Source organism: Amblyomma maculatum, chromosome 1 (genome assembly GCF_055883805.1).
Source record: "Amblyomma maculatum isolate TAMU_Amacu chromosome 1, ASM5588380v1, whole genome shotgun sequence".
NCBI lineage: Eukaryota > Metazoa > Arthropoda > Arachnida > Ixodida > Ixodidae > Amblyomma > Amblyomma maculatum.
In genome coordinates, this window is record NC_139344.1 from 397,919,349 (window position 1) to 397,947,069 (window position 27,721).

At 44.0% G+C, this 27,721-nt stretch overlaps 2 protein-coding genes across 3 annotated transcripts in view; one reads left to right on the forward strand and one right to left on the reverse strand.

The window, feature by feature from the left end:
* Positions 1–27,721, forward strand: part of LOC146208668 (medium-chain acyl-CoA ligase ACSF2, mitochondrial-like) — a 52,130-nt gene that overhangs the window by 16,824 nt on the left and 7,585 nt on the right. The window contains exon 12 of the mRNA XM_084595883.1: positions 23,392–23,499. Within this exon, the coding sequence (XP_084452009.1) occupies positions 23,392–23,499 (108 nt within the window). The remainder of the gene's footprint in view (positions 1–23,391; positions 23,500–27,721) is intronic.
* On the reverse strand, positions 100–16,412 carry LOC146208669 (uncharacterized). Of its 2 annotated transcripts, none has more exons than XM_084595877.1 (4): positions 15,775–16,412; positions 12,648–12,737; positions 8,473–8,569; positions 100–267 (listed from the first exon to the last, which is right to left on the reverse strand). In XM_084595877.1, exons 1-3 carry the CDS (start codon positions 15,986–15,988, stop codon positions 8,493–8,495), a joined length of 381 nt encoding a protein of 126 aa, XP_084452003.1. In that variant the 5' UTR covers positions 15,989–16,412; the 3' UTR covers positions 100–267; positions 8,473–8,492. The 2 variants fall into 2 exon arrangements, with proteins under 2 accessions (XP_084452003.1, XP_084452000.1); XM_084595874.1 differs by having other exon boundaries at positions 12,648–12,770; positions 15,775–16,407.

The following is a 27,721-nucleotide window of genomic DNA, read 5'->3' on the forward strand; positions in this document are numbered from 1 at the left end:
GTTTGCTGCAGTTGTGACAAAACGTTTTGCCGAAATGATGCCCTCCATGAGATATGCCTCATGTGCAAAGCATGCATGCTTGGAAAAGACACATGTGGTCACCTGGATTGGCTTTATTCATGCCATGTCTCAGCATGGCTGACACACTGCGGTCACAAAACATCTGCTTTCGGTCCACCAGTTTGGAGCTTGGATATAGGTTCCCTTGTTCTGCTGCTGTTGACCTGTTGGGTTCGGGCTTGGATACAGGTTTTCACTGTGCGACGTCTGCAAAATGCAAAAAAAGCAGGACTATATCCCAGATCCAAAAATTCAGCTCATGTTTTTCCAAACATTTTGGGAAAGGGACAAGTAGGTGCTATACTATTATTTGACAACAATTCAATTCAAAAAGTTTCGATTCTGAACTACAGAAATCTGAGGAACTGACACGAGCATACAGACTGTTCAGCATCAGACCCCCCACAAAATTTGATACCTCAGTCGAACAGATATTTCAAGGGCCTTCGAACCATGTCCTATCGATCAATCAGATAAATGAAGGGGAAATGAGGGTATTCGTTATAATATATGAAGAAAAGAAGCCAACAGTCGGCGAGGCCAAGGAAAGCACTGGGGATTGTACTTTTTTTTTTTTTTTTTCAATTTTTGCTTCGGTAATCACACAAATTAGTAATGTAATCTGTTTAGGGGAAAGATAAACACAAAGTAGAAGCAAAAACAATGTGCCGATGGTGGAGACCGAAGCCACGACCTTCGAATATCGCGTCCGGTGCTCTTCCAACTGAGCTACATCGGCCGCTGTTCCACCTGCTACTTTCTTACGTATTAATGTTGTCTCTATACGAACCTTGAGAGTGTTCACCAGCGCCGCCCTCAACCATAGCGGTGGACGTGGAATGTCCTGTGTTACCGCCAGCGTCACATAGAATGTGATCAAGAGCGAGGGCGAAAGCTGTGCTTTATGCTACCTATGGCTTCAAGACTTCCAGAACCGAGACCCCCGTAGGCGACAAGCAGATAAATTAAGGGGAATTGAGGGTACTCATTATAATACATGAAGAAAAGAAGCCAACAGTCGGCGAGGCCAAGGAAAGCACTGGGGATTGTACTTTATGGGATTGGTCCCCACCATCGTCACATTGTTTTTCCTTCTACTTTGTGTTTATCTTTCCCCTAAACAGATTACATTACTAATTTGTGTAATTACCAAAGTAAAAATTAAAAAAAAAAAAAAGACGAGCACCCTCATCTCCACGTCCACCGCTATGGTTGAGGGTGGCGCTGGTGAACACTCTCAAGGTTCATATAGAGACAACATTAATACCCAAGAAAGTAGCAGGTAGAACAGCGACCGATGTAGCTCAGTTGGAAGAGCACCGGACGCGATATTCGGAGGTCGTGGGTTCGGTCCCCACCATCGGCACGTTGTTTTTCCTTCTACTTTGCATTTATCTTTCCCCTAAACAGATTACATTACTAATTTGTGTGATTACCAAAGTAAAAATTAAAAAAAAACACACAAAGTACAATCCCCAGTGCTTTCCTTGGCCTCGCCGACTGCTGGCTTCTTTTCTTCACCTATCGATCAATGACATTTGTACACCGCTTCATGAAAAGCTACAATAACTACAAAGTCAAGAGAGCAGTGCAAAACTGGAGATTTAAACGGCCTTCGAGAAGTAGAAGTGTGCACTCTTGGATATGGCTCAGCATACACGGCTAAAGAATAAAAATAAACCTGAAAGATTATGCAATCCTACATATATGATCATATGAAGATGCACCTCGACTCAACCTTCTGCCTCTGCTCCAGAGTGAAGGAAACAGCTGTTCCTCTACTCAAGGCTTGGTTAGAATTCATGACGGCCTCCGAGCGTTCCTTCCAACAAAGTCTTCTTGAGAAATACCATGCGGAAAGAATGCATGGAGACCTTGACTGAAACCTTTAGCCCCAGCGATCCTCGAGGGATTTTTTTTTAGAAATGAAGCTTTACTTTAATCGCTCCTCGAGTGCAGGAGAAAACTCAAGTTTTCTCACGAATTTCAAAGTTGCAATGACGCTAATATAGGGCCACTTCGACCTCCACTTGCAAACATGAGGCATTGTAGCGTTCACACGCTGTGCGGACTTCATTCTACTGCATACACAGCCTTTCATTAAAGCGGATACAATAAGATTCACAGACCCACTTTTTGAAGCATTGGCTCTGTGGGAACCTATCTGACTCGAAAATACTGAAACATTGTTTCAAGTATGACCAAGACAAGTCTCCCGAAGTCCATGCAGCTAACGATGAGTATGTATAGCTGTTGTCAGGTGCAGCTTTTAATGCTGTAGTTGATCACCGCATTATACTGCTGTGGTATAGGCATATTTCAAGTTGTCACCGGATGCCTCAGCAACATTTCAGAGCGTGCCGAGTGCCAAATTGCAGCAAGCATTTGACGGCTAACAGCAAACAAAGCATGTGCAGGGGTTTCTATGAACCACTGTGAACAGTGGTGCAATTGTAGGGAATGGCATATTGTAAATAGGAAGAGGGAGGTACCGGAGGTGCAGTTGTGCCATGGAACACCTGTGCTGCACACATCGATGGCTTGCAGATTGCCTCAGTGCATAATGTTTTAGACGCACGGTGCTGTGGGGAGGGGGGGTCAATTCTGTCTTCAGAGTGGCTCAGGGATATTCGCAGTCAAGTACATTTACAATTACAGATCCTAGCTTGCTTGGAAACAAGCGGCATTTGATTCTGGAAAGCCAAATTTCTTGGCTGGGCTGCATGCGCTGCAATATGCTTCTTTGCACTTTACATGTGCTCAACGCTCACCGCCGAGCACTTCGAGTGCAAACACGCAACTAGGTCACTAGATTTCACAGCAATTCTAGCACTTCTCAATGCCTAAATCCTGTTCTACACAAGCTTTATGTCAATGACAGAAAATGTTGCCAGACGTGAATTGTTTTCAGCCATTTTTCACAGCTGCCTTGTTCATGCAGTTTGCAAAACATATTTTTGTTCTGTTGTGGCCAAAGAAAGACACAAACGCAGGCAGCCAGGAACGTGAGTTTTATTCACGAATGCCTTTGCTTATATAGCCCTTGTCTTGCGCATGCGCCTAAACTGACATCTGATATTGCGCAAAACAAGGGCTATATAGGCCGAGGCGTTGGTGAATAAAACTCACTTCCATTCCCAGCTGCCTGCGTTCGTGTCTTTCATCGGCCACAACAGAGCAGTTTTACTAGGCTGGGACTTTTTTTTATGCAATAAAGCAACTCAGGCTATGAGTAGTGAACTTAGACAGCACCGCGAGTCTGAAGACGTCTGTACTACCCTGATATGACAACTAAGCCATTGATGCCTCTAGCACAAATGTTCATTGTTCCAAAGGCTCAACTGCGCTGCTGTGGGCCCCCAGCTTCCTTTATACGTATGTGCTAAGACCAAAAATGGGAAGACTGCCCAATAGGGGGTGATGAAGAGGCCATGTTTGATGTTTCAATGTCCGAAAGGGGGGGGCTGCCACTTTCAGGCAGTGTCTGATGAGTCCTAATCTAAACATCCTGAGCATACACACATGCAGCAGCAAGCGTGCAATACATGTCTAAAGGTGTACGCCGAGATATCTACAGGCCGTCACAGAGTGTTCTCGCTATGTCTCCATAGCTAAAGCAAAACTGATCTGCATGCCCACCACCGCAGTTTTCTCTCAGCACCATCGGAGTGCTGTAAGTCTTCAATGCAAAACCATTACTAGCCCTTTTACACGTAATGTCGTCTTCGACCGTTGTTGGCTGTGATGGTTCTGAAAGAAGAGCAATCACGCCATTGTTGTGCATAGAGCAGCTTGGTAAGATGAGGCATGCGGCTGAGCTCAATACAGGAGGATCAGATGGCGTGACATTTGGAAAAACCCTTTAACGTGAAGTGCACTGAGCAGCTGCCCTTAGTTCAGATTGAAAGCGAAGCCAGCAAAGCATCTATATCTACTGTGGCTGCATTAGCTGTGCACCGCTGCCTACAAGAAACGAAGTACATCAACTGTGTGTGCAGCCAGCCACACCTACTCTCGCTCAGCTAAAGTCTGCTTTGATTGATTTCCTGCTTAGCCAATGATGCCAATGGTGCTAGTGGGGCCTTTGATGGAGATGCTGGCAATTAAGACGTGGCTGCTGATTCCGCAGTGCCGGTTTTGCAAAAGCCATTCTTTGCAGGCAGAAGCCCCTTATCGAAACATTTAGGCAGTGATCGTGCAATCAGAAAGTTCGGTCAAAAATCTGGTTTTCTGGTAAATCAAAGGGTTGGAAGGTATGTACGCAACATGCCTTTCCCCACAAGTGTGTCCCTGTCTCTGGAAGTCACCATGCAGAGCAAACTTGCTCTTAGTCCTCAAATGTGTATCATAGCTCTGCATTAAGTAGGTTCTGAAACATTGCTCCCATATAGTGACAATTTGAAATGTGCAGCACCACAGAAGTATGTGATGATCAATTACAGCATTGCAGTTTGTGATAGGCCATGGTTATGCATACTTGGTGTCAAAAGCTGGGATGTCAGGAGGGTAGCCAAAGCTGTATCCACGAAACAATATGCCAGAAGTTCTGGGTTGAACAGGGTTGACCTGGGCCATCACTCAGCCAATGCTTCACAAAACAGATCTGTGCATACTCACTGCATCCACTTTTGTGAAAAGCTGGATAAACTCGCAGAACAAAGCACAAATAGCGAGCAAATGATATAATGTCCCGTGTTTACAAGTTGAGTGGCAGTCGATGAGCCCTCAAGGTCACCTAACTGCCAACAAATGAAAAGCAGGCATTGAGGGCTGCATGGAGTTGAAGTTCAAGTGAAAGTATTTTTTGTGAAGTGCCAATTTCCTGTCACGATACTCAATCTCACAAGCTGTACGCTGCCCTGCGAATGGCACAAGAGCCCTGGCCCATTCAGGATCATACAGATTATAATAGGTAATTGTGCTCCAACGTGCCTCTTGCTCCTTGAACTGACCAGGGGGCACAATTATCTACAAAGGCTCTTTGCAAAACTCAAGAGTATCAGCTATCCTGCATAGCGCAATTCCTGTGGGAAAATATTTTTGCAGGTCCTGGGTGCACAGTCACGTCACACATGGATGACGTAGCCTATACGACACATATATGTATCTCCTAGATTTTTTTTAACAGATGCGCGCTGCTCAGTCAAGACGAGATGCGCGGGAATGTAGTGAGCACTGATTCTGTGCGTTTGCAATTTTTTGCTTTTGTTCTGTTTCTTTCGATAGTTTAGTGTACAGCTTGTATGGGTATGCAAAGCGACGCGGGGACTCTGGAGTTGAGTCGGCTTTTTCGCATCATGTCACCGGGATGGTGCGTTTGCTCTCCGCAGTGTAATGAATATGTGCAAGAGTACTTGCCGTATGTGGGGCTGCATATATTCAGTACCAGAGCTTGAGTTATTTGCGTTATACACATGCAGTTTTGTAGTGGCGCAAAAAATTATTCTGTCAAGACAGAGTATCTTCTGAACGGTGCATAAACATTGATGTTTGGATTAAGCCATGAAATAGTATACAAGATGTTTCACATAAGGTTTGGTTTGGGGTTTAATGCCCCAAAGTGATTCAGGCTTGTATCACATAGCGGGCTTAACTTAAGGTACAAAACCTGCCCCAGTGCACGGGCACAGAAGCAGCCAAATCTTCAGTGCTCCCTCCACTGCCACTCAGGCTATCACAGCGCACACCTCACTGCTACGGGAAAAAAGGAGCAAGCGTGCATACTGCTCTGTGCTTTGCCAAGGGCAGCTCCAGGCGGTCACTCGTTTGAAACAGCACCACCTGCGCTGGCCAAACCCCCCCCGCCCCCATTTTTTTATCCTCTCCGCACTACTAAGTAAAAAAAAAAAGGAAGAAGCATACATGCTGCTGTGCGCTTAGCTCGGAGAACAGCTAGACCCCCCTCCCACTACCTCCACTCCCCCTTCCCATCCACCCACAATTTATCAAGCGCCCCGGGCAGCTTGAAGCAGTCACTCGTTTTAAAGCACTTTGACAGCCAACCTCCCAGTACCCTTTCGTCCTTCCCGCATAGACGAGAAAGACCTTGCAGCCCTTTTCTCACTCCCTCCCAGTAGAATGAAAAAGGAAAAAAAACCGCCACGCAGGATATGCAGGAATAATACAGACACGTCACTTTTGTGTCAACAAGGTATGAGTTGCTTTGGCCTGAGCAGAAGATAGGGAGGACTAAAGATTTGACTGCTTCTGTGCACAGTGTGTTAGAGCACAGGGCTCAATCGGCCACCTTTGTACCTTAAGTTAAACCCGTTACATGAAACAACTATAGTGCTAAAAAATTGTTAGTTCAATAACTAAGCCACATCTTGTATAAATTCACAGCTTAATTTCAAACATCAACATTTATGTGCCCTTAGAAGATGCTCTCAGTCTTGACAGCTACTTCTTTTCACCACTACAAAACTGCAAGTGTGTGGTGGGCATGTGTGCAAATAACTCATGCGCTATAAATATGTTCGCAGCCCCACATAGGGTCAGTACCCTTGCACATTTTCATTACAATGAGGAAAACAAACGCACGATCCTACTGCGAAGAAGCAGACTCATGACTCAGTTCTTGTGTCGCTCGAATATCAGCAACCCTGCCAAACCACCAGAAGAAAAAGAACGAAAGCTAAGCAAAAATTGCGAACACACAGAATCAGTGCTCACTCCACATTCCCCCGCATCGTGCCTTTTGACTGAACAGCGCTTTTCTCTCAAGAAAAAAAAGAATACAAACTCCACGAGTAATGTGTAGGTGACATATAGTAGGCTATGTCAATGAAGTATTATGTGATTGTGCACCGAGGACCTGCAAAAATATTCTCCCAATCCCCGTTGCGGCAGAAGTTGGGTGCCATGCTGAATATTTCTGTATTAAGTCTCATGTTATGCACGAATCTTGGGAGGAGCATGCCTTCTCTATTGAAAACCAGAAGGGAAGGGAGGGGGGTTATGAATGGTACCTGTAAGGTTAAGGTGCTCTTAAGAGCTTAATCCCTTTAATAGAGAGAGCAAACCAAGGCAGAGTGGAGCAGGTAATGGATGTGGTCATTGTCACAAGAGATGTCTCCCGGCAGCACCCTATTTCTGCCCCCAAAACAGGTTTTACCGCCACAGTGAAGGGGTTTTCGCTGAGGAGAGAAGCACTGCAGAAGTATTCTGCCAGAACAACCCCATACCGCCATTTACATTTGCTGAAACTTGTGAGTTCTCCCTCCTCACTCACAAATCATGAGGATGTGCTTTGGTCTACTCTCCATGGAAGGGGTATGGTATCGGTTACCTTTAAGCCTCAAAACAATGCTTTTCACAAACACGCACATATTTCAAGGTGGAAGCAAGGCCACCTGTTTCTTGCCACATTTGTTATCATCAGCAGCTGCATTTCAATGAGGACAGAAGCCAGCAACACTTTCCTCAGTAGTTTGTAGTACCTCCGCCGCCAATACAGCTAGCCGAGAAGTAATAACTGCTTGACATGATTCCACATGCACAAATTACATCAGCTTAACACTTAAAAGTACAGATAACACTGAATTTTCCCATCCAATTAAATGCTCAACCACTTCCTTCTCAGTTGCTGCAGTGCTACTGGCATCCCGGTACGTGGCATCCCAGCCATGGCGGTATGGTGAAAATCTGCAACCAGTATGCACTCAAGAACTCTGATCACATGTGGCCGGCCTGCCACTACTCAGAATACTGTCAATCATATTCAAATGAAAGATGGTAGTACTTATATGAAAGCAGTGCAATGTCAAGACTACTGAAACCTATATCGACTGCATTGCCCCTACTGTACTCTGCTAATTTAATTTGCAGTCAGAGGAATATAACTAGCCCAACAACTGCAGCAACCACAGTGAAGGTGCATGAGCTTCACTTCAAGGTGTACTATCCTCACATCTTATAAAATCAGCTGGTAATGAGATTTGTTTCAAAACTTCTGGCTTTTCCTACCTTAAAAAGAAACTTGCATTTTCTGTAAAATAGCATTTTAGTGAATAGAATGCAGAAATGTATAACACAAGCTAGCTTCAGCTTGTCCTCAATGTCCTTTTATTACCCTAAAGCTGAACATTAGCTATGAGAGACATCATGAAAGAGGGCTTCTGGGCTAATTTCCAGAGCCCTCCCTCTTCCACAAAAAGTTCTTTAAACTGTGCACTGCCACTGCCCAACATGTAGGCAAATTTGCATTTTGCCTGTATCGACAGGCCCCAGGCACCATTCCATTCCATATTCTCAGGCTCAGCAGCCAAATGCCATAGCCAGTAAGCAATGGCAGCAATCAAAGAAAACACTGAAGAAACCTGAACCTCAAAATAAACATAAGGAGCCACAAATGCAATAGCAGGTTAGGCAGATAAGAAACTACACATGCTGAAAAATGTCTTCAGCACTTACATCAATGTCCTACTTGCCCATCATAGCACTGTGCGATTCTGGCAAAGGGTATTGTAGAGCTTGAAGAAGCCATTGCTTTGAAGCCACATGGAGCTTGCTGTAAGGTAAAAAGTACCATGAACCAACAAATCAAAGCATAATATAGTGCAAGACCTACATGCAGAGGCTTTGTGAGCAAGAAATAAAGGCATAGAATAGGAACACCACAATACTCTTGAAATGATGCGTGGCATGCTGGTGTAAGTCACTGTATGAATTCGCCTCTGCCTGCTAAGTAATCCTAGATTAATATTTTTTTGGATTCAAACTTTCACTTTAGGATTGAATTCGTTGAAGGGCGACTGCCTATAAAGCCAGAGAAGAAACAATGTTGACATCACCCGAGACATACCAACACTGAAATAAATCCTTTCACTCCATCTCGTCGCCAGCCTGGCAAAAGAACAGGTCAGGCATCACAGTGGCCCTAGTTACAAATAAAGCATTTACTTGATTTTAACTGCAAGTACATTTTAACATCAACCTATCCATAATCCACTAATGCCCACTAGGCCCAAGATCAGACAAGCTCTCCCTTTATGCTTTATATCGAGCGAGCCTCTTAATTTGTAGTGCAGGGCCTTAATACATGCCTGTAACTACAATACTACTTTTCTAAGAGATGTGGAACTTCATTAGAATTCATTTTATGACCTAAGTAGCAGAAATTGTATTTTATCTTGAACAAAGCAGCCCGAAAAAACAAGGCTGTGAAAGGAGACAAGACAGGCGCTAACTTGCAACATATAAAGGAGTCAAGCGACAATGCAAACCACTCAATCACTTATAAGCAGAAAGCAAAACATGAGTCACTAAAATTTAAGAGCACTTCCCTAATCTAGATATCCCAACTCACTGCATGTTAACACGATGGATGGCTCACTAGCACATTCATTACCTAGTCGTGAAATGCCTTCAGCTTCAATGATTTTCCAGCTGATTTGAAATGGATGACAGCCAGAATGTGCGCAGCTGAAAGAAACTGAAAGCAACCAGTGCATTCTTTACAATGCACAGCCAAGTTGGTACCTCTACCTATATCTACATAAATGGAACCGCTCGGATATTTTAGTGATTGATGTTTTGCTGTCTGCTTATCAGTGACTGAGCAGTTTGCGGCGTTGCTTGGCTTTATATATTTCATGTTTGCATCAATAAAATTTAGTTGCGAGTTACTGCCTGCTTGCCTCCTTTCACATCCTTGTTTTTTCGTGCTGCTACTTTCAAGATGACGCCTTACCAACTCATGCAAATTGCCATCCTTCTCAAAGTATGTTAGTCAAAGAAATTTACTTCATTTGGTACTGACCAACACACATGACCAGGTTTGATGCAACTTAAAGGCGATCAAAGAGAGTACCATCATAAAGCATGAAAGTTGGCTCAGAAATGCACCTTTCCATGCCAGTGTAGCTTGCACAGACATGAATTTCTGTGGTAAACAAAACACTGGGCTGCTGCAAGGGTGGTACAGCAGAAGCAGAGGGTGCTCCGACAGTAAGAGGAAATATGGCATTGAATCTTGCTATACACGGAGACATGTTGTGGGCTATGCAGCCAAGGTACGAAAGGAAAGGAGACAAGTTTTAGTCTCTTTGCCGAGGAGAGTGGTTTGCTCACTATTTGGGCTAGGCATGTGCAGGCTTGAAGTGAAGGGAGAAAGTTGGAGAGTTAATGCAAGGTCACTAGCGCTGAAGTAACCCACTCTACATGGCAAGGGAAGAGAGGTATGTTGCCTTCACTTTCTTGCCTAGCTTCAGCTGCATAGCCAGACATTTAACCCTGAGTATAGTGATGTGCTACCGTGTAGAATTGAACACTGAAAGTAGCACAGGAGTACAGCATCATTATTCTATCCATGATAAACAGGTAATACAGGTAAAGAGCATGCTGCGCTCTAAGGTTGCTGACGACGTATTTACTTATCTTACATTAAAAAAAAAAGTTAGTGACCCATAAATATGATACTTCTGCTATTATGAGAACTCCACAGCTATGTAAATTGCATGAAGAAAGTGAACCTATGGATAGCTTGCACTGACGACTCACTAGGCACCCACTGGTGAACCAAAAGTAGAGCAAAAATCTGTCTAATTTGCATTCACCATCTTCATCATGCAGGTATTGCAGACACTAAGCACAGTTCACCATCATAGCACTTATGATATCATCCAAGCCATCTATAAAAGCTACCCAGATTATTACATGAACATTTCAGTAGAGATATGACTTTCCAAGGGTCATATTATGACACTGACCAAATTCTCATGAAAAAAAAAAATTATGACCAAATCAGCACCTTTCTCGGAGTTCAGTGCATGGGCGTGAGATATGCTTTTACACTTCTTTTCGTCAACTGCTACTGTTTCAGGAAAAGGGGTCATCAAACTAAGTAACCTGAGTAGAGTTGCAAACAACGAAATTTAGGAGTGTGGTGAGGGGCAGACTTTGTGGCATTGCGAAGGTACTCTACTAATGCTAACAGTAGGCAGCCTTGATTTGATCATGGTGTTCAACATTGTAGATAGCTCTGGATAATTTCGACCATCTACGCTTCTTTAGTGTGCACTGACACTATAAAGCACATGGGCACATAGCATTTTTCCACCATCGAAATGCAACCACCCCAGCTAAGACCGAGCCCGCGTCACCCAGCTCACTAGTCAAATGTCCTAAACGCTGAAGCTGCCACAGTAGGGTGTAGGCAGCCTTGAGGCAGGGTTGCATTTGCAGGCATGTTTTGTACAAGTCAAGCTTATATAAGCTAGGTATGGCCAAACTGTGGCTCATGAGTAGCATGAGGCTCCTTGCAAAGTCCAGGTGCAGTTCACGACTGCTTAGTACCTGTCCACCTCTCACCATTCACAGTATTTCTGCATCTACAGCCAGCTTCTTTTTTTTTGTTAGGAAAAAACAAAACAAAAATACAGCCAGCTTCTCTGTTCTTTCCCCTTTAAGTTCCAAACCACCTTTTGTTTAGTATTCTTTTGAACAATGAAACAATGTGCCACCCTATGGACACACATCGAACAGAGCTGCTCACGACTGTAAACATGCTCATTCGAGAACTTCAATCTGCTTGCTTTACAAATGGGGCAGTAGAGGCATATTAACAGTCGTGGCATGAGTTCTTCACTCTGACCACCTGCTTTGTTAAATAAAAAAAAAAGTCATTATCATCATTTACTTTGCTCTTTGTAAAATTGCCTTTTTAGTCGAGAGTTCTCATTAAAGGTATGGCAGCTGTTGCTGTAGGCCCATAGTTAACGAGCTGTCTGACATATGCCCGCACTGCACTCGCTTGCTCATACATGGAGCTGAGCCTTAGCAACCTTCGTGGTGATGCAAAGAGATGTTTGCCCATGCTAACATCCTGGCATTTCCATAATGGCGCAGATCAGTGTCTCCACTCCCACTTGTGCTGTGAGCATTCCCGTCACTAGCACATATTGAAACCAAAAGCGATGGCAGCAGGCAATGTGACATATGCCAGCAGAGAGATGTTCACTTGCTTTTCCTCCACATATAGTGAATTACAATCCCAGAACTTAAGTGGATTGCCCGCTCCACAACAGAGCACCTGCATCCAGCACAAATTGTGTCCCGATTGTGTTTGGAACTCATGCTAGCGCAAGTAGGTAGTGCCCATGGACTGACAGAGGAATTGCCAGTCATTCTGTGCGCTAGCCTGTGCTTCGTGTACACATGTCGTCTGTTTTAAACCTGTAATAGGTCTTAGAATGGTGTTGACCTCAACAGTTTATGCCATTCTTTCAGATAGTCTAGTGCGGGCAAGCACGGTAAGATTTCTTTGGCACTATTCTCAAATAAAACAAAGGCTCAGATCACTGTTTTCACTGTTTCAGAGTTGAGGAATGGCTTCGAGTTCACAAATAGCACACAAAGATTGTTTCTGCACATAGTTTTCCAGTCGCACTCTGAGCTGAGGTCTTTAAAAAAGATTATTGCAGAATACTGCTGCTCTCAGACTTGCTGTCCTCAAAAGTGAGCACTAGTTCATGACAGCAATTTGCATTCGTAGCAGCGGCAAGTACCAATAGTCGATTATTGCAGAGGGCACAGCAAGCGCAGCAGAGACAATCTACTGGAAATGGTAGGTGCAGCTGAACACATACTCAAGTAAATTTCCAGCTGGTCCTGTTGATTTCGGCAGAGCAATCCAGACTGCTCCATGGAGCGATCTTGGCTCAGCAATCGCTCCTCATCTGCATTTGGAAGATGAAACCTGTGTTCCGGATCTGCATTTGGAATACAGTTGGTCCAAAATGAGCAGAAAAGAATGTTCTGTAAGTGACCACAGTCTGTTATTGGAATTCACCATTAACAGAGTTTTACTATCTACCACCTCGATCTGCTCATAATTTAAGTAGCATTATAAGTCTGTGATCCTGCAGGGACCTCCGATCTCACACAAAGGATTCAGTGGCGTAGCAGGCACAACACACATCAAGAGGTGCCAGATAGTGTAACTTGTAAGAAATGTTATGCTAACTCTTCGTTACTTGCTAGCAGAGCAAACAGTATGTCCGTCATCAAACCTTCTTTTAAACCCTACTTCATGGCAATGGAAAAAGGCATTTCGAGTCCACTTGAGGTCTAACTTAGTACAGTAGCGATGAACAAGCCCCTGAGCCTGCCATGTGCCAAGGCGTAAATGCGCTTCACTGTATTGCACGAGTGAACAACCGGAAGGCTGGAAGCTTGAACAATCTGTTTCCAGAAAATGGTGACGTTGTTTGAGCAGTTAGGTTGGAATAATAAGCAAGCACTCTGCCCGTACCTTCATCTACTGGATTTCCTGTCAAAGGTATGTATGCCCAGCAAACAATGTCTGCAACTTAATCCAGGAGTAAAATCACAGCATGTTCTGAGGACTTCGATCATAACATTGAGTTTTTGATCATTCCAGTCAAATCAACATCAAATCCAAGACATATGTGGCAGCTTATGGAACATTCGCACATACAAAACACACCGAGAAATGCAAGCCAGTCAGTCTAAAGGCAGCCTATCATCCTCATATTGTTCATAGCCTTCCTAGTGCCACCAAGTTTGCTTCCCTACCACCCTCTGAACATGCAATGTTCCACCCCAACTCGGGTTACACACAAGCAGTGCACCAAGAAAGGCAAAAGTTCATCCCTAGCTCCCACTACGTCAACTCGGAAGAATGTGCAGAGTCGGACCAGATATATAAATTTTCACAAGAGAATTCAGTCAAGTGCCATGTTTCCATCTTTCAACTTTACTTGCTCTCCAGCAGATCTAGCTTGGATTCATTTTGCACTCAAAGCTCAAGTTATGTTTCAACAACTTCAACATATTTATCAGGACTGCAGTGCAACTGCCTCTATTATCCAACCTTTTTTTTTTTTTTTTTTGCTGAAGTTGACATGGTGAGTGAGCAGTCTAGTTATACAATAACTTTTTTCCAGTTTTAACAGACAATTAGAGAAATAATTTTTGTGAGCTTTCCTTTTTAAAGCTGCTTTGCTGACAAGTTCCTGCCTGCAAGCCAGTGAAGAAAATGTGGGATTATAGCTATCTGCACACTTCCATTAAATGATCTCAACACTGACATGATGATCAAGTGATATCTAGGAAGATATTGGCACCAGCGCAGCAAGCAGTCTGCTGCTTGTGCATCATGACGGGCCAATGCTATCGAACTGCCAAACCTTTTATCATGTCAAAACACGCTCACCCGATCAATTATGAATTGTGAAAGGCTACGCACTCAAAAGTGGAAACACATCCATCCAAAAAGTAAAAAGAAGTAAATTGCAGAATGTAACGTGACTGTTCAAACCATGTATGGAAGTGCATGCGGCCACCAAACGATTCATAAATGTGGTAGCCATTCATGAGCTAGATCCAGACACAACACCACTTGTTGTTGCGACTAAAGGAAGAAGATAACGAAAATGCACGGGCCTACTACTGGCTCTGTAGCTGAGCCACCTCCACTGCCTCGTGCGGACAGAAGAGAAAATAGAGAAGAAAAAAGTGGGAGAGAGAGGCACGTCGCAACAGCCGTCGTCCACCACTGAAACGGTAGTAGGTACAAAGACTGCCTACAACAGATAGAAATCCAGTGGCAGGCTAGCCCCCGCCGCAAGCTGCGGTGACCTACCAATCGCAGCACCGTAGGGCCAGGAGCAGCCACCCCCGAAACCAGTTCCTTATCAACATCTACAGTTGTTTCTACAAAACATGCATAAATTAAAAAAAACACCACACTGGAATGATACCTTGAGCAAAGGCTTGTTTTGCTTGGAATCCTGCATGCACTCCTCAATTTAAAACCTGCATGAATTTCATACACTGAGTACAAAAAAACCTGCACACATTTTGATTCACATTTCATATCAGGGAAGATGTCGATGGGGCATCTCAGCACAATTAGTAGAGTTTTTTGCTTCATTTGTAGATAATTACACAAGAAAATCAATACTATTGGTACTGTTGAATGCATAATTAACTTTACACCTTACTGCTATTTTTGGACTGAAGGCCTGAGTTTGGTGTCTGTCATTTATATGCACTTTGTAGTTTTTGTGGATTACTTCAGTCAAAACAAATTATGCAAAAGAAAATGTGAAGCCAATACAGGTGAAAAAATTCAAAAATAGCTAAAAAAACTTTTTTTTTTTTTTTTTTTACCTTCTACTTGCACCCAAGGCTCGACAATGGTGCTTTAAGTACGATTACAGCTGAATCATACTGCCGTCGCGTGTTCGCCGGCTCCTTATCCCATAATCCGCAATATTTATAGAACATTTGAATAATGAGCTAGCCCTGTCGTAACGCAGGTAGGTTTTACCGCTTATTCAGTCCGTGTAAATTCAATGCACAAGCGCCGGAGCTTCAACTGCAGCACAACGTAAGGACCGGGTCGAGGCACTTACGAAGTTGCCCATACTAAATTCTTGCCGAAGGCTGAATCGCAGTACGGCACCGGCATCATGCACCCCGCAATGAGCTTACGAATGATGATTTGTACGGCATATTTTACTCCAATCGTGCAGCCCACGACACTGTCTCTTTTCCAAGACGCTGCAAAAGCATTAACACCCCCCCCCCCCCCCCCCCCCCCCCCCTTACTTTGTCAAAACCAAACAACCGTTTGTTATGAACGCGTCTTGTTGTTTACGAACTAACAAACTAGCATTGTGTTGGCATGCATGACCAGTTCTGCGCTGTTTTCAGAAGAATGTGCAGGACAGAAGGAAATTTACTTACATCTGAGATGCCAAACGTGTCCCGGGTGGTGACCGCCCTCCAATAGTCCCGCCGTCAGCGTAGTGTTTCCAGTGAAAGCGCACAAAGGAAGACGCACTATCTGTTGGGCACGCCGGCACACTTTTTGCACAGGTTTACACAGAACCTGACGACGCTTCTGCACATCGCACGAGCTATTTTGCTGCGCTTTGTGCCTCGCAAATCTCGAGAGCATGACGCCGCCAGCAGCACAAAAGAAAGCGCGACGCCGCGACGCCGCCACCAATGGCTATGACTAGCACTACAGCTTCGGCTGCTTCGGCTGGTTTCGACTTGTTTCGGTTTCGGAAGTTGCCGACTTGAACGGCTTTCGATGTCAAGTGTCTACGCACTAACGCTACATGTTTGTCGTGTATGCGCGCCTGTAGTTTGCGCATTCAGAAATGTGGCGGTGCTAGCGAAAGCTAGCGGTGGCGGAAAAGACCACCGTGAGTTTCGCTTCTTTTTTTGCGATGCTGGAAAAACTATGCGTGCTTGTCATGTACGTCGGGTTGACAGATAAGAAATGCGTTGCGGTGGTTCAGCAAATCGGAGCTTTGGCCCAATGCATCGCCAAGTTCCTTGCGAAAATTCCTGATCATAAACAGCGACAGTGGCCATTGTTTTAGTTGTGTGTTTATATTGGAAGATCAAGTGGTTTGTTTGGAAACAGACGCCGAATCCTGCTCGCACACTGTTCCACTGGTCACCCGCGAGCGATACTTTCTTTTGTGATGTGTGCATCACTACTGTCAGTGTTCAACTCTTGGATGGTGATGAAATTTTAATGGCTCTAGCTTATAGCAAAAGCAAAAACAGTTGTGTGAAAGCATGGCGCCTGCAGTCACGCAAGATATGCGACATGCAAAAATAGCTTACCGGTCAAGCTTCAAGCGAAGACAGTGTGGGGTGTTTACGTGGGGATCCGGTAAAAACGTCCCCGGAAAAAATGTCCCTATTGGCGAAGTAGGAAAAAATGTCCCCGAACGGGGCTGGAGTCTTGCGCTATAGGACGTAGACTACGTTTCTCCGTGGCGAACTGCAATGATGAATGATGCATGTAAACTTTATTACAGCGGTTTCACCTGTCGGCTTGGAATTGACCGCGAACATCGAATTGATGCGGGCATTCATGACAAAAAAAAATTATGGCAGCGGTAATACAGTGACAGTGACATGCTTTAAATTACGCAGTTCTTGTAAACATTTCGGGCCCCCAGAGGACGCAGGTTCCATATGATGATTACATTTAACTTAAAGCCGAGAAAGAATGGCATAACATTTGTTGGTTTTTTTCATGTGTGTTCCAGAATAAATCTTTTCTAGGGCCGATTTTGGCATTGGGGACACTTTTTCCTAGTTGCCGCTTCTTCAGGGGACGTTTCTTCCGGAGACGTTTTTTCCGGGGACGTTTTTACCTACACCTGTTTGCGTGCACGTTACTTCAATTAAGCACTAATGAAACTGACCATACAAATATTTCAACTTGTCTCTGTGGCCTACAGCATACATGCAGTAAAGAAGCAAAAGCAGCCAAGCTGCTTGTTCCATGCAGCATAAATAATTATGCACTGCTGTTGGAAACTGCACAGCATATATTGGTGGACGATCGTTGAACGTGCAGCTTTCTTCAATAGGTTACGCATCTCGCGTGACGCAGCCTACAGTGACACTGAAAAATATGCCATCTAAAAGACATTTCCTTGCAATATTATGCTGCAGCATATATGTGTATAGTATGCATAGCTTCGAGATGCAACACATATACTGTTGGTATCGCCCCTCATAACGTACTAGGATTTTTGCATCTTTTCATCAGTCTAAGATCACCGACTCAATCGTTTCTTTTTTTTTTTTTTTTTCATTTGACAATGAGACTGACAGCATTTGCAAGTGTCATTATGCAGCAGAAAGCTTCAATTCAGAGTAGTTCAGTTCAGCAAGGGTTTGTTATAGTCTCAGGAAACTTAAAAATGGCGTATAGATGTAGATGTGCAAGTCAAAACTCAAAAGGCTGTAGCAACTTTTTTGCTCGGCATATTCTTGCGCTGAAAAAGAGAGTCAGTCCGGTTGTTTATAATCAGCCAAATGAGTGATGTAGAGAAAGAAGCAGAATTGTTGTCATCTTCTCTCCCACCCCATCTGTTAGTGCTGTTCAGTCGTTTGAGAATTGTCTTTCTGTGGTCTTTGCAAGGGATTATGAGTTCGTGAAGTTCAGTACTGGAGTTGGCTTTCACATTTCTGTTATCACACTTACTTTTCCTTCTACAGATGAAACTCCAAGCCAATTCTTCATACAAACTTGTGATGCCTGACGGTGGTAAAGCTGTGCAGTTATAGTGCGTCACCTCCATTCATATGCAAAACACAATATAAGGGTGATTTTGACTGCCAGTTTGACTATCGTATACATGGCAGCGGCAACACATCAACATTGTGCACACAGCATAGTGGCAGATACAATGAACGAAGGGCAGTGCTAGTCAAGGTGTGCAGCAGGAACATCATTTACTAAACTTTAAGTGAACAGTTCTCATTCGACTGAAAAGATTCTGCACAATAAATACCAAAAAAATCCCGATTAGTCGACATATTGGTCATGACATCACAGTTACATGACCTCGTGTGAGAATTTCAAACATCTCACAGTGAAATAAAGCTAACAAAATTGGGAAGGTGCAAATGAAGCCAATTATCAAGGAAGCTCTTCTAATGAGGACATTTCAGAAAATAGTAGTTTAACAAAATAAATATGTTGATACTAAAGCTCAACCCATGTGTGCCCTCTGCATGCAATGTCTATAGCCATGTAGGGTCAAAGGTGTGTTAGTGGGGCATTTAGGGAATGCTGTTACATTGGTAATAATTTTGAAAAGTAGATAACTTTAAACGAGAAAAATTATATAAAAATTTGCAGAATGAAAATGCAGTTCATGTTTAAGATGCTGTCACGTCTATTATTGAGGTAAACTAGCTGAAGCTCCAAAATTATTTTAACTTTGTGTAACTACTTTCTCTTCTTATATTTTGCACTGATCATTATAATTAATCTTTGACCTTCTGCATGTTATGCCACTGATGTGCGTTCAATGAATTAAGTTACAGTGCTCAAATCTTGTCTTAGTTCATCTTATTTCTTCCGCATTTCTTTCATGCCATGATATATATATTGCGGATACATTTTTGTTTTGTGATATGTTCATGCTGAACTCTGTATTTATTAAAGAATATGTATTCTATTGCCTATATTTTACATTCAATGTAAGCAGCACGCCCATGTAGATATACGAAAGCATTAAACTTGAAATATATATGGCATATATATCAATGATTATTCAGGAATTAACATGTAAATACAATATGGTTCACCAACCAGATGAAGGAAATTGGTATCAACTGTCTAACTCGGTGATAAACTGTAAAACTATGACACAAACTTTAATTCTCTTAATTATCTTTTCTATTTAACTGTCAAATATGAGGACATACATGCGGATGATACCACTAAATGGCAGAAAGTGAAGTAAAGCTCAAGAGACTTCTGATGCGCGTACAAGAAGAGAGTGAGAAGTTTGGACTTAAACTGAACATTAAAAAGACAAAGATCATGGCGTCTTGCCCCATCAAGTCCTGGAGCATAGAGGGACAAGAAGTGGAAACCGTGACAGATTTTCTCTTCTTGGGCTCCAAGGTAACCCCGGAAGGAGACTGCAGTCATGAAATTAGGAGACGCCTACTTCTGGGAAAGAGAGCCATGGCTAGCCTTGACTGCCTAGTAAAGAGCAGAGAGATTAGTCTGCCAACCAAGATCCATATAACTCGTGCTATGGTCTTTCCAGTTGTGATGTATGGATGCGAGAGTTGGGCTGTGAAGAAGGCTGACCGCCGAAGAATTGACTCGTTTGAATTGTGGTGCTGGCGGAGAATCTTGAGAGTTCCTTGGACGGCCAGAAGATCAAATCAGTCGATATTGTCGACCATAAACCCTGACTGCTCATTGGAGGTTCAAATTCTAAAGTTAAAGCTCAGCTACTTTGGTCATCTGATGAGAAGAGAGGAGTCGCTCGAGAAAGATTTGATGTTGGGAAAGGTTGAGGGTCACCGGAGAAGGGGTAGGCAGCGAACGCGATGATTAGATGGCATCCTCGAGGCGCTGCACATGAAGTTATGTGATGCTAGGAAGATAGAGAGAGACCGGAAAGCGTGGCGTGATATGGTTCATAGGGTCACGAAGAGTCGGACACGACTGAACGACTGAACTGAACTGAACGGATGAGGACATACGCCTATGAATATCTTCCAAACCAACTAGAACATCCAATTGAGAACTATGTATATACCATATGAAGTGCCATTTGAAATCCCGGGAACCAATTCAAATTTTCAAAACCACTTTGAATATCCAATAGGGTAGGACATATATGAATTGTAATCCTGTATAATATGGAAAATCCAGTTGGGATTCTAAATGATCATTATGAACGTGAGAACAATTGGGAGTGCCCATTGTTTGCAAAACCATTTGGGTAATTCCGTTACCTGCCAAATTGGTCGTAATTTTGTGCCCATTTGAGCTCATATATGGCTGTATCTAATTGGGTCAGTGTGGGGCCGAATGGAACCATGTTATAACTGGTTTAATTTTTTATGGGGAGGCTTAGTGAGCCAACTGAACTCGCATGGACCCTGAATGAGCACTGCGAAATCGAATGCTGGTGCTGTACGAGCATCGTGATTTTAAGCGAGCATTACGATGTCTCCTACAACTGAGCGTACAAGCTCTACGAGAGTGCGTACGGCGTCTGCGGGGGTTTTACGTGAACTGTACGAGATCTTCTACAAGCTGCTTGAGCCCTCGTACATCTGTACAAGACATCCTACAATCCTCGTACAACCCTACGAGACATCGTACACGCTCTAGGAGACACCGTAGACGCCCTACGAGACATCGTACAATCCTCGTACAACTCTACGAGACAACGTAGACGCTCTAAGAGACCTCATAGAATTCTTGTACAAATCGCATAGCTCTTAGAAATCTCCCACATTTCTCGTACACATCGTAGCAATCTCGTACATTTCGCATACACTTTTTCAGTAGGGCAGCCAAGGGGCATGGCAACCACGATCTTTTACTGATGTATTTGTACCAATTCATGCAATAAAGAAAAAAAAAAGCCGGGGTGGCGCAGTGGTTACGGCGCTCGACTACTGTTCCCAAGGACGCGGGATCGAATCCCGGCCTCGGCGGTCGCTTTTCGATGGAGGCGAAAAGCAAGGCGTCCGTGTGCTGTGCGATGTCAGTGCACGTTAACGAACCCCAGGTGGTCGAAATTTCTGGAGTCCTCCACTACGGCGTCTCTCATAGGCTGAGTCGCTTTGGGACGTTAAACCCCACCAAACAACCTACCCAGCTGTGTCCGCCACTTTGTTTTATGCTCGGAAAAGAAAACACTCTTTTTTTGAAACGGCAGACAACTACATTTTGCGCTTACGGCCTTCAAGACATTCCAGCGCTGGGTTGTTCAAGTTGAAGTTTATTTTATATATCAGCGTGCAGGACACTGAGAATGAAATCCCACGGTACATTGACAGGCTCCGGAGCCCTGACGAGGACGGTAGCATTCCTACAGAGTGTAAACTGTGCAAAAAAACATCAGAGATAGAATGGAAAAGCCGCGCTAATATGAAAACTACGGAAACGCAATGTCTCGCCTACTTAACCGGAACACCCGGGCTCGAACACGAATGCGGTGGCCGTGTTGCGATGAAAGCGAAAGACAAATGCTTCCGCGTGCTGTGCGAATTCAGTGCGCCTTAAAAATGTTCACGTGGGCGAAATTACTATGCGAAGCATATTGCTAGAGGTAAACCACAGTCCTTCGTGACGGTTACACGCCGTGCAAAGAATGTGGAATGCTACGTCACACCACGTGATACGCTGACGTCACGACAGAGGAGAGACGGGGGTGCAGCTCGCGCCGTCGGCTGCGGTTGCACGCCGTGCGGACCACGTGGTATGGTGACGTCACACCACGTGATATGCTGACGTCACGACAGAGGAGAGACGGGGGACCGGCTCGCGCCGTCGGCTGCGGTTGCACGCCGTGCGGACCACGTGGTATGGTGACGTCACACCACGTGATACGCTGACGTCACGACAGAGGAGAGACGGGGTATGACGGGGGTCCAGCTCGCGCCGTCGGCTGCGGTTGCACGCCGTGCACGTCGGTGTTCTAAGAGCTTTTGCTTTGCGTACATATTCGCGTAGTGGCAGTCGAGTATCGTTGGCCTGGGGGACATGTTCGTTGTGCGTGTCGGTAACACAGTTAGATTAGAGATGAACGAGCCATGCTATTACCTAGTTTTATGCGATGGGAAAACATTGTGCATTCCAAGTTTAAACCGTGTAAAAGCACGTGTAACCAAAGAAAGAAAAGTTTAGCCAAGTGTAACCATGGAAAGCCGAGTTTAGCAATCAATATGCTTCGCATCTGACCAGGCTTAACCAAGCTAAGCTTCAGCCATTTTTTTTTTCAAAGGCCTCCACTATGGCACCTCTTCCCTATCACTCTGTTTTCGTTCACTCCCTCTCCTCTCTCACCTTACGGCGCGGTCAGGTGTCCATCGAGAACAGTGACAGACAGAGATACTTCGCCCTTTCTTTCCTGTATATTAACTTAAACCTTTTATATTTAACATGAAAAAGCAAGTTGCACTAGGAATAATTAACATGATGGCTTTATTAAGACTATTTCTGTGAATACTGAAGAAAGGTTGCTTTGTTCAAGCAAGTATTCTTAAACGAAACTGGGTAGGCGGGTGCCGCCATCCTATAGCAAATTAGTTAAAAGATGTGAGTGGGGATAAATATTTGTCGCCCTTGTGCTGCTTCCAAGGATATGCGAATTATTGTCTCCTTCCGTGACGTTCTGGAAACCTTATCTATCGAAAACGTTGTCAGATTTATTGGAGGTTCCAGTGGAGTTTCTATAGTTTTCTGTCACCTTGTGGTGCAAAATATGCCAGACAAACTGGTGGCTGTTTAAACGAGAAGTTCGAAAAACACTTGTATAACTTAACTAAACAGTCTTCGCTAGATTTAGGTTATAATTCCAGCAACCTTGGTAGCCGTCGTATTTGAAAAGGTCCGAGTTTTGGCGGAGAGCTGCTGCAGAAGTAAAATGAAACGTTTCAGAACCATTAGATATTTGAACGGATAAACTCTTTTGTCAGCATTAAATCTGCGATACGGATGGCAAAAGTACTGCCTTAGAATAAAATTGGCATCCGTGTCTTTTGCAGCTCGTATTTATTTCTGAATAACTCCTGTAGGGGCACGTATTCTGCGCTAGCAAGAAATATAAGAGTGTTTAGTTGATATGCTATTTTTTTCTTTCTCAATTTTCATTTCTGGCTCTTCATCGTTCTCAGTAAAGAATAGATAGCTTTAGACAGAAGCTGCAGCTTGAGTTGCAACAAAACAGCTGTCTCTAAACCGGTAACTACTGATTATGCATGGTAATCGTAAATAGTACCTGCTAACATTATAACCTCTCGCGTTGTGCATGTTTAAGTGCCATTTTTGGTTTCTTTCAGATACTTTACGGCGCCACAGAAACTAGCCCGGGTATTACAGCAACGGATCCAGATGACCCTCTTGACCAGTGGATACATTCTGTCGGCAGACCTAACCAGCACACCGAAGTGAGTTGACTACTGCTTAATTTCACTGAGTTTACCTGCTTGCAATTGGAAGTCTGAGAAACAGATTTCAAGCTACTCACGCCCGAGCTATGGTAATCCCTCCCTACATCGTAGGGCGCTAGCGGTTTGTGCCATTTGGCATACAGTTATTTGAACCTTTCTTTAAGGGTTCTCTGGGTGTCGCCATATTGTTTACCGCTCTGATGTTTGAACCTGGTGCTAGCACGACAGAAAAAGCAGCGCAACTGGTTTGCAAAAGTGTAACAAGGTTGTAATAAGGACGCAATTTGGCATCTTCCTCGCCCGACGGGAAGATCCAAATTATCGGGCACTGAGGAGCATTATGTCGAAGTGCCCTAGTGTGCTTGTTCTCATTGCTGTTTCCTTAAGTCACATGTGGTCCTTACATAGGGGAAACTAACATGCAAGTAATTTGCGAGCAGAATTGAAGAGTAATTTGACCGGTGAATCTTTTTCGTATTGCTGCATTCCAAAGCTCGATATATACAAGTACTGTCTTGTGCTGAACCCAACATCTTTTGTACTGTGGAAGTGTAGGACTGCCATAGAAGTGAGCGTTCGCATGGCAAAGTCAGATAGTCAAATCCATTAGCATGTTAGAACTCTACAAGATTTGGCGACATCTCGTCAACTACAATCGGATTATCGAACTATGGGCTGTCAAGGTTACCAAAGTGTGCATTTGGGATAAGACACGAGCCATACTTTTTTTGTCAACCTCCTAGAATACTACTCCAGGGCCGGCTTGCACGATAAAGTCCGAGCTAAGTCCAGACTTAAATGGTGTCTTTAGGACGAACAAGCTTATTTAAGACGGCTCGTGTTCCGTTAACGTCGAACGCTTCGGGTTCATGTTCACCAGAGTGGCTTCCCAGAACGGCCTCAGCAACCACTTGGGGCATTTTTCCTCGTAACACAATATTAAGCCGCAAAAAGCAATGACACGAATTTTACACAACGCAAAATTGACGGAATGTGTACATCTTACAGCAGGGACAGTGCCAGCGCATCCCTGTATTTCCCTAATTTCTCTACTTATACACCTGGCGTCCTTGTGTCTTAACCAAGACAGCACTAGAGAGTAATCATACAAGCGACTTATTCAAGCCAGGACTGAAGCCCAGTCTTGACTCCAGTCTTAAGCGGCCATGCTAGTGGCCTATTCTTTAGACTCCAGTTAGGTCTGGACTTAGCTAAGACAGTCTTAAGATTGTTTTGTGCAAGCGGGCCCAGATTTACTTATTTCCACCAGTTGTTTCGGTTAAAAAGATACAAAGCTGCTGCAGCGACTCTTTTATTGAGAACAACCTTAATTTTTAGCGCAGTTAGAAGCTACCCAGAAACCGATTAGTAGGAAGGTGAGAATGAAAGTGGAAAGAGAGAAAGAGGAGCCGTAGTGGAGGGCTACGGAGTAATTTCGACCACCTGGGGATCTTTAACGTGCGCTGACATCGCACAGCACACGGACGCCACTTCGTTTCGCCTCCATCGAAACGAATCCCGGCCTCGGCGGCTGCGTTTCGATGGAGGCGAAACGAAGTGGCGTCCGTGTGCTGTGCGATGTCAGCGCACGTTAAAGATCCCCAGGTGGTCGAAATTACTCCGTAGCCCTCCACTACGGCTCCTCTTTCTCTCTTTCCACTTTCATTCTCACCTTCCTCCCTTCCCTTCGGCGCGGTTCGGGTGTCCACAGAGCAAGTGTGACAGTTACTGCGCCTTTCCCTTCCTGTGAACCAATTTAATTTAATTTAATTTAATTATACTTATGTGGGCCAGTCAGTTAATGATCTTCGAAAATTTCGGCGGTTCAAAAGAACCAGACAACAGAGAAGACGCATTGGTCACATGAGAAGACATAACTTTCAAACTCAGCTCAACAAAAATCAAAGTTTGGGAACAACTTAAAAACCAACAAAATTGAATCGGTAGTTTAACTCTTCTCCTATAGTTACGTTGCCTCGATTTCGTCAGCGATATATATATATATATAAATTGAGCTACCTAAGTTTTGCAAGCTCGGGAATGCCGAGGCGCAGTAGAGGCGCTCCCTGAGTAGTCAACGCGAACTGTCCAAATAAAGGTGGCTGATGCGTCAGGAGGTCGAGCGAAGTTTTTATGCACAACGAAGTCCCCCAGGTGGAACTCATGACCTATGATTCGGTCACAAACCGTTATCGAGGCCACTTTCTACGGTTGGGTGCCATGGTAGCGCTTCTATTGCGAATATGTATAGACACCGTCTCCACCACTCTTCATAAAGTTGTTGGTTAAAAATGGTTAATCGAAAGCTTGTTTCCTCTTCTTAACTAAAGCCTGTTTACGCCAACCGGTTTTGACACTGATCAACGCATAATAAATAAGCCACGCAATAATACGTAGTGATTTTGGTGCAACTAACTCGCCACGCTACGAAAGATACAGGGCAGGTCAAGGTACACAGGGCAAGCGTCTGCTTTGTCTCTTTCCTATTGTAGCGCGCTAGTTCCATCCAACATCTTCAGTTAAAACTCGATATAACAAATTTGATGGGAGTCACGTATTATTTCGGCTGATCGAAAACATCGTTAAATGGAGGGAGGCATTTCTAGGTCACTTAATCCGATAAAATCGATTAATATACGTTGTAGCCGCATCAGTGAAGTACCGCGGCGTCATATTTGCGAAGCGTAAATTCGATGAAAATGAAATTGCGTTTTCAAAGGATGTAACAGCGCAGCTTAAACGAAGGACCAAGGACGTGGTACTGTTACGTCATTTAAAAATGCAGCACCAACTTGCACACTATGCTATGTTGCTAAAATGAAACTGCGGCCTACGTGAAAGACCGACACCGATAGTGTGTATGAAAAGAAGCAACAAAAATTTTACCTCGACAAGAAGAGTGCCAGGGTAGTACAAACTCCATTCCCAGCAAAGAAGTCGATGATATTTACTCGCTTGCAGTTTGTAAGCAAGAACTGTACAAAATGTTCCCGTGCTCTTCCCTCGTGTGTTCCAGCAGAATGTCGCAGCAGATGGAGGGCATCCAAAACTTGAGCCGGTGTCGGTATGCGGCGCCGCGCCGCTGCCGACACCGGGTCAGCAGCAAGGATTTTCGCCTTTTGTAAAATCTCGTGAATTCAGATAAATAAATCTCGGTCTTGTGCTGCGTAGTTTGGAAAAAGCGGCACAGAGTTGCTCCAAGACATTACTGTTGGCTCGCAGTCAATATATTTTAGGCGTTTTCTACGAAATAGGTCAAAAATATACTTTTTGACCTTCATTTCCCAACAAAAGGTTCGCTAAATCAGGACTAAGAGTGAGATTGGTTTCATTATTTCGAGTTACTTAAAGCACTGGACCATGTGAGCTTTTGAGAGGGAATCGGAATATCTTTGTTAAATTGACACTTTTATTGAATCGGGTTTCGTTAAATCGAGTTTTGACTGTATAACCAACTATCACCCATAGCTGCCTTACATAAATAGAAATAAGGCTGTGACGGTCGGCCAACACCCCTGCGATCTATGGAGTTGCCAGTGCTGTATTCACGTACGTGTGTAGTCCTGTCAGTGCGTCATTACTTTTGCTTCAGTCCATCCGCAGCAACATTAAAAATGCAATTCGAACACAGTCCCTCTCCCCTCCCAGCATTTATAATTTTAAACGTATCGATCATCAGCACGAGAAGAAGCAATAGCCCCCTCCTTAAGACCTCTCAAAGTTCGTATTATTACACTCCGCGCCAGAAAAAGCCCCTCTCCCATCCCCACAATGTTCCTATCCTGATACTCTTGCTTTACTTCTATCTGTTACCTCAAGACATCATCGATTATTTTGCTTTTTTTTTTAATTCGATCAGAACGTCATTAACTGCAACTACTACCCCGACCAGCTTTGCCTTTTTTTTTTCTGTTGTTTAGATAAAGCTATCTTCAGACTGAAGATAAAACTTGAAGAAAAATGCGCACTCCACTCGGTATAACTACAGACCCGCTTGCTCACTTGATTGCCTCTTTCCTACATATCACAGGTTTAAATCCTGTCGGTTAATTAGGCATTATCTTTTTACTCCTTCGCATAAAGGCGTTGTTTAGCATTTAGCCTCTTATCTTTCCCTAGCAGTAACGGAAACCCAAGCGAAGCCAGTAGTTTCTTTTTCTTGTGGCATTGTGTCGAACATTTTTCAGAGCGGCTAACTTAACGGATGAAATCAACCGCT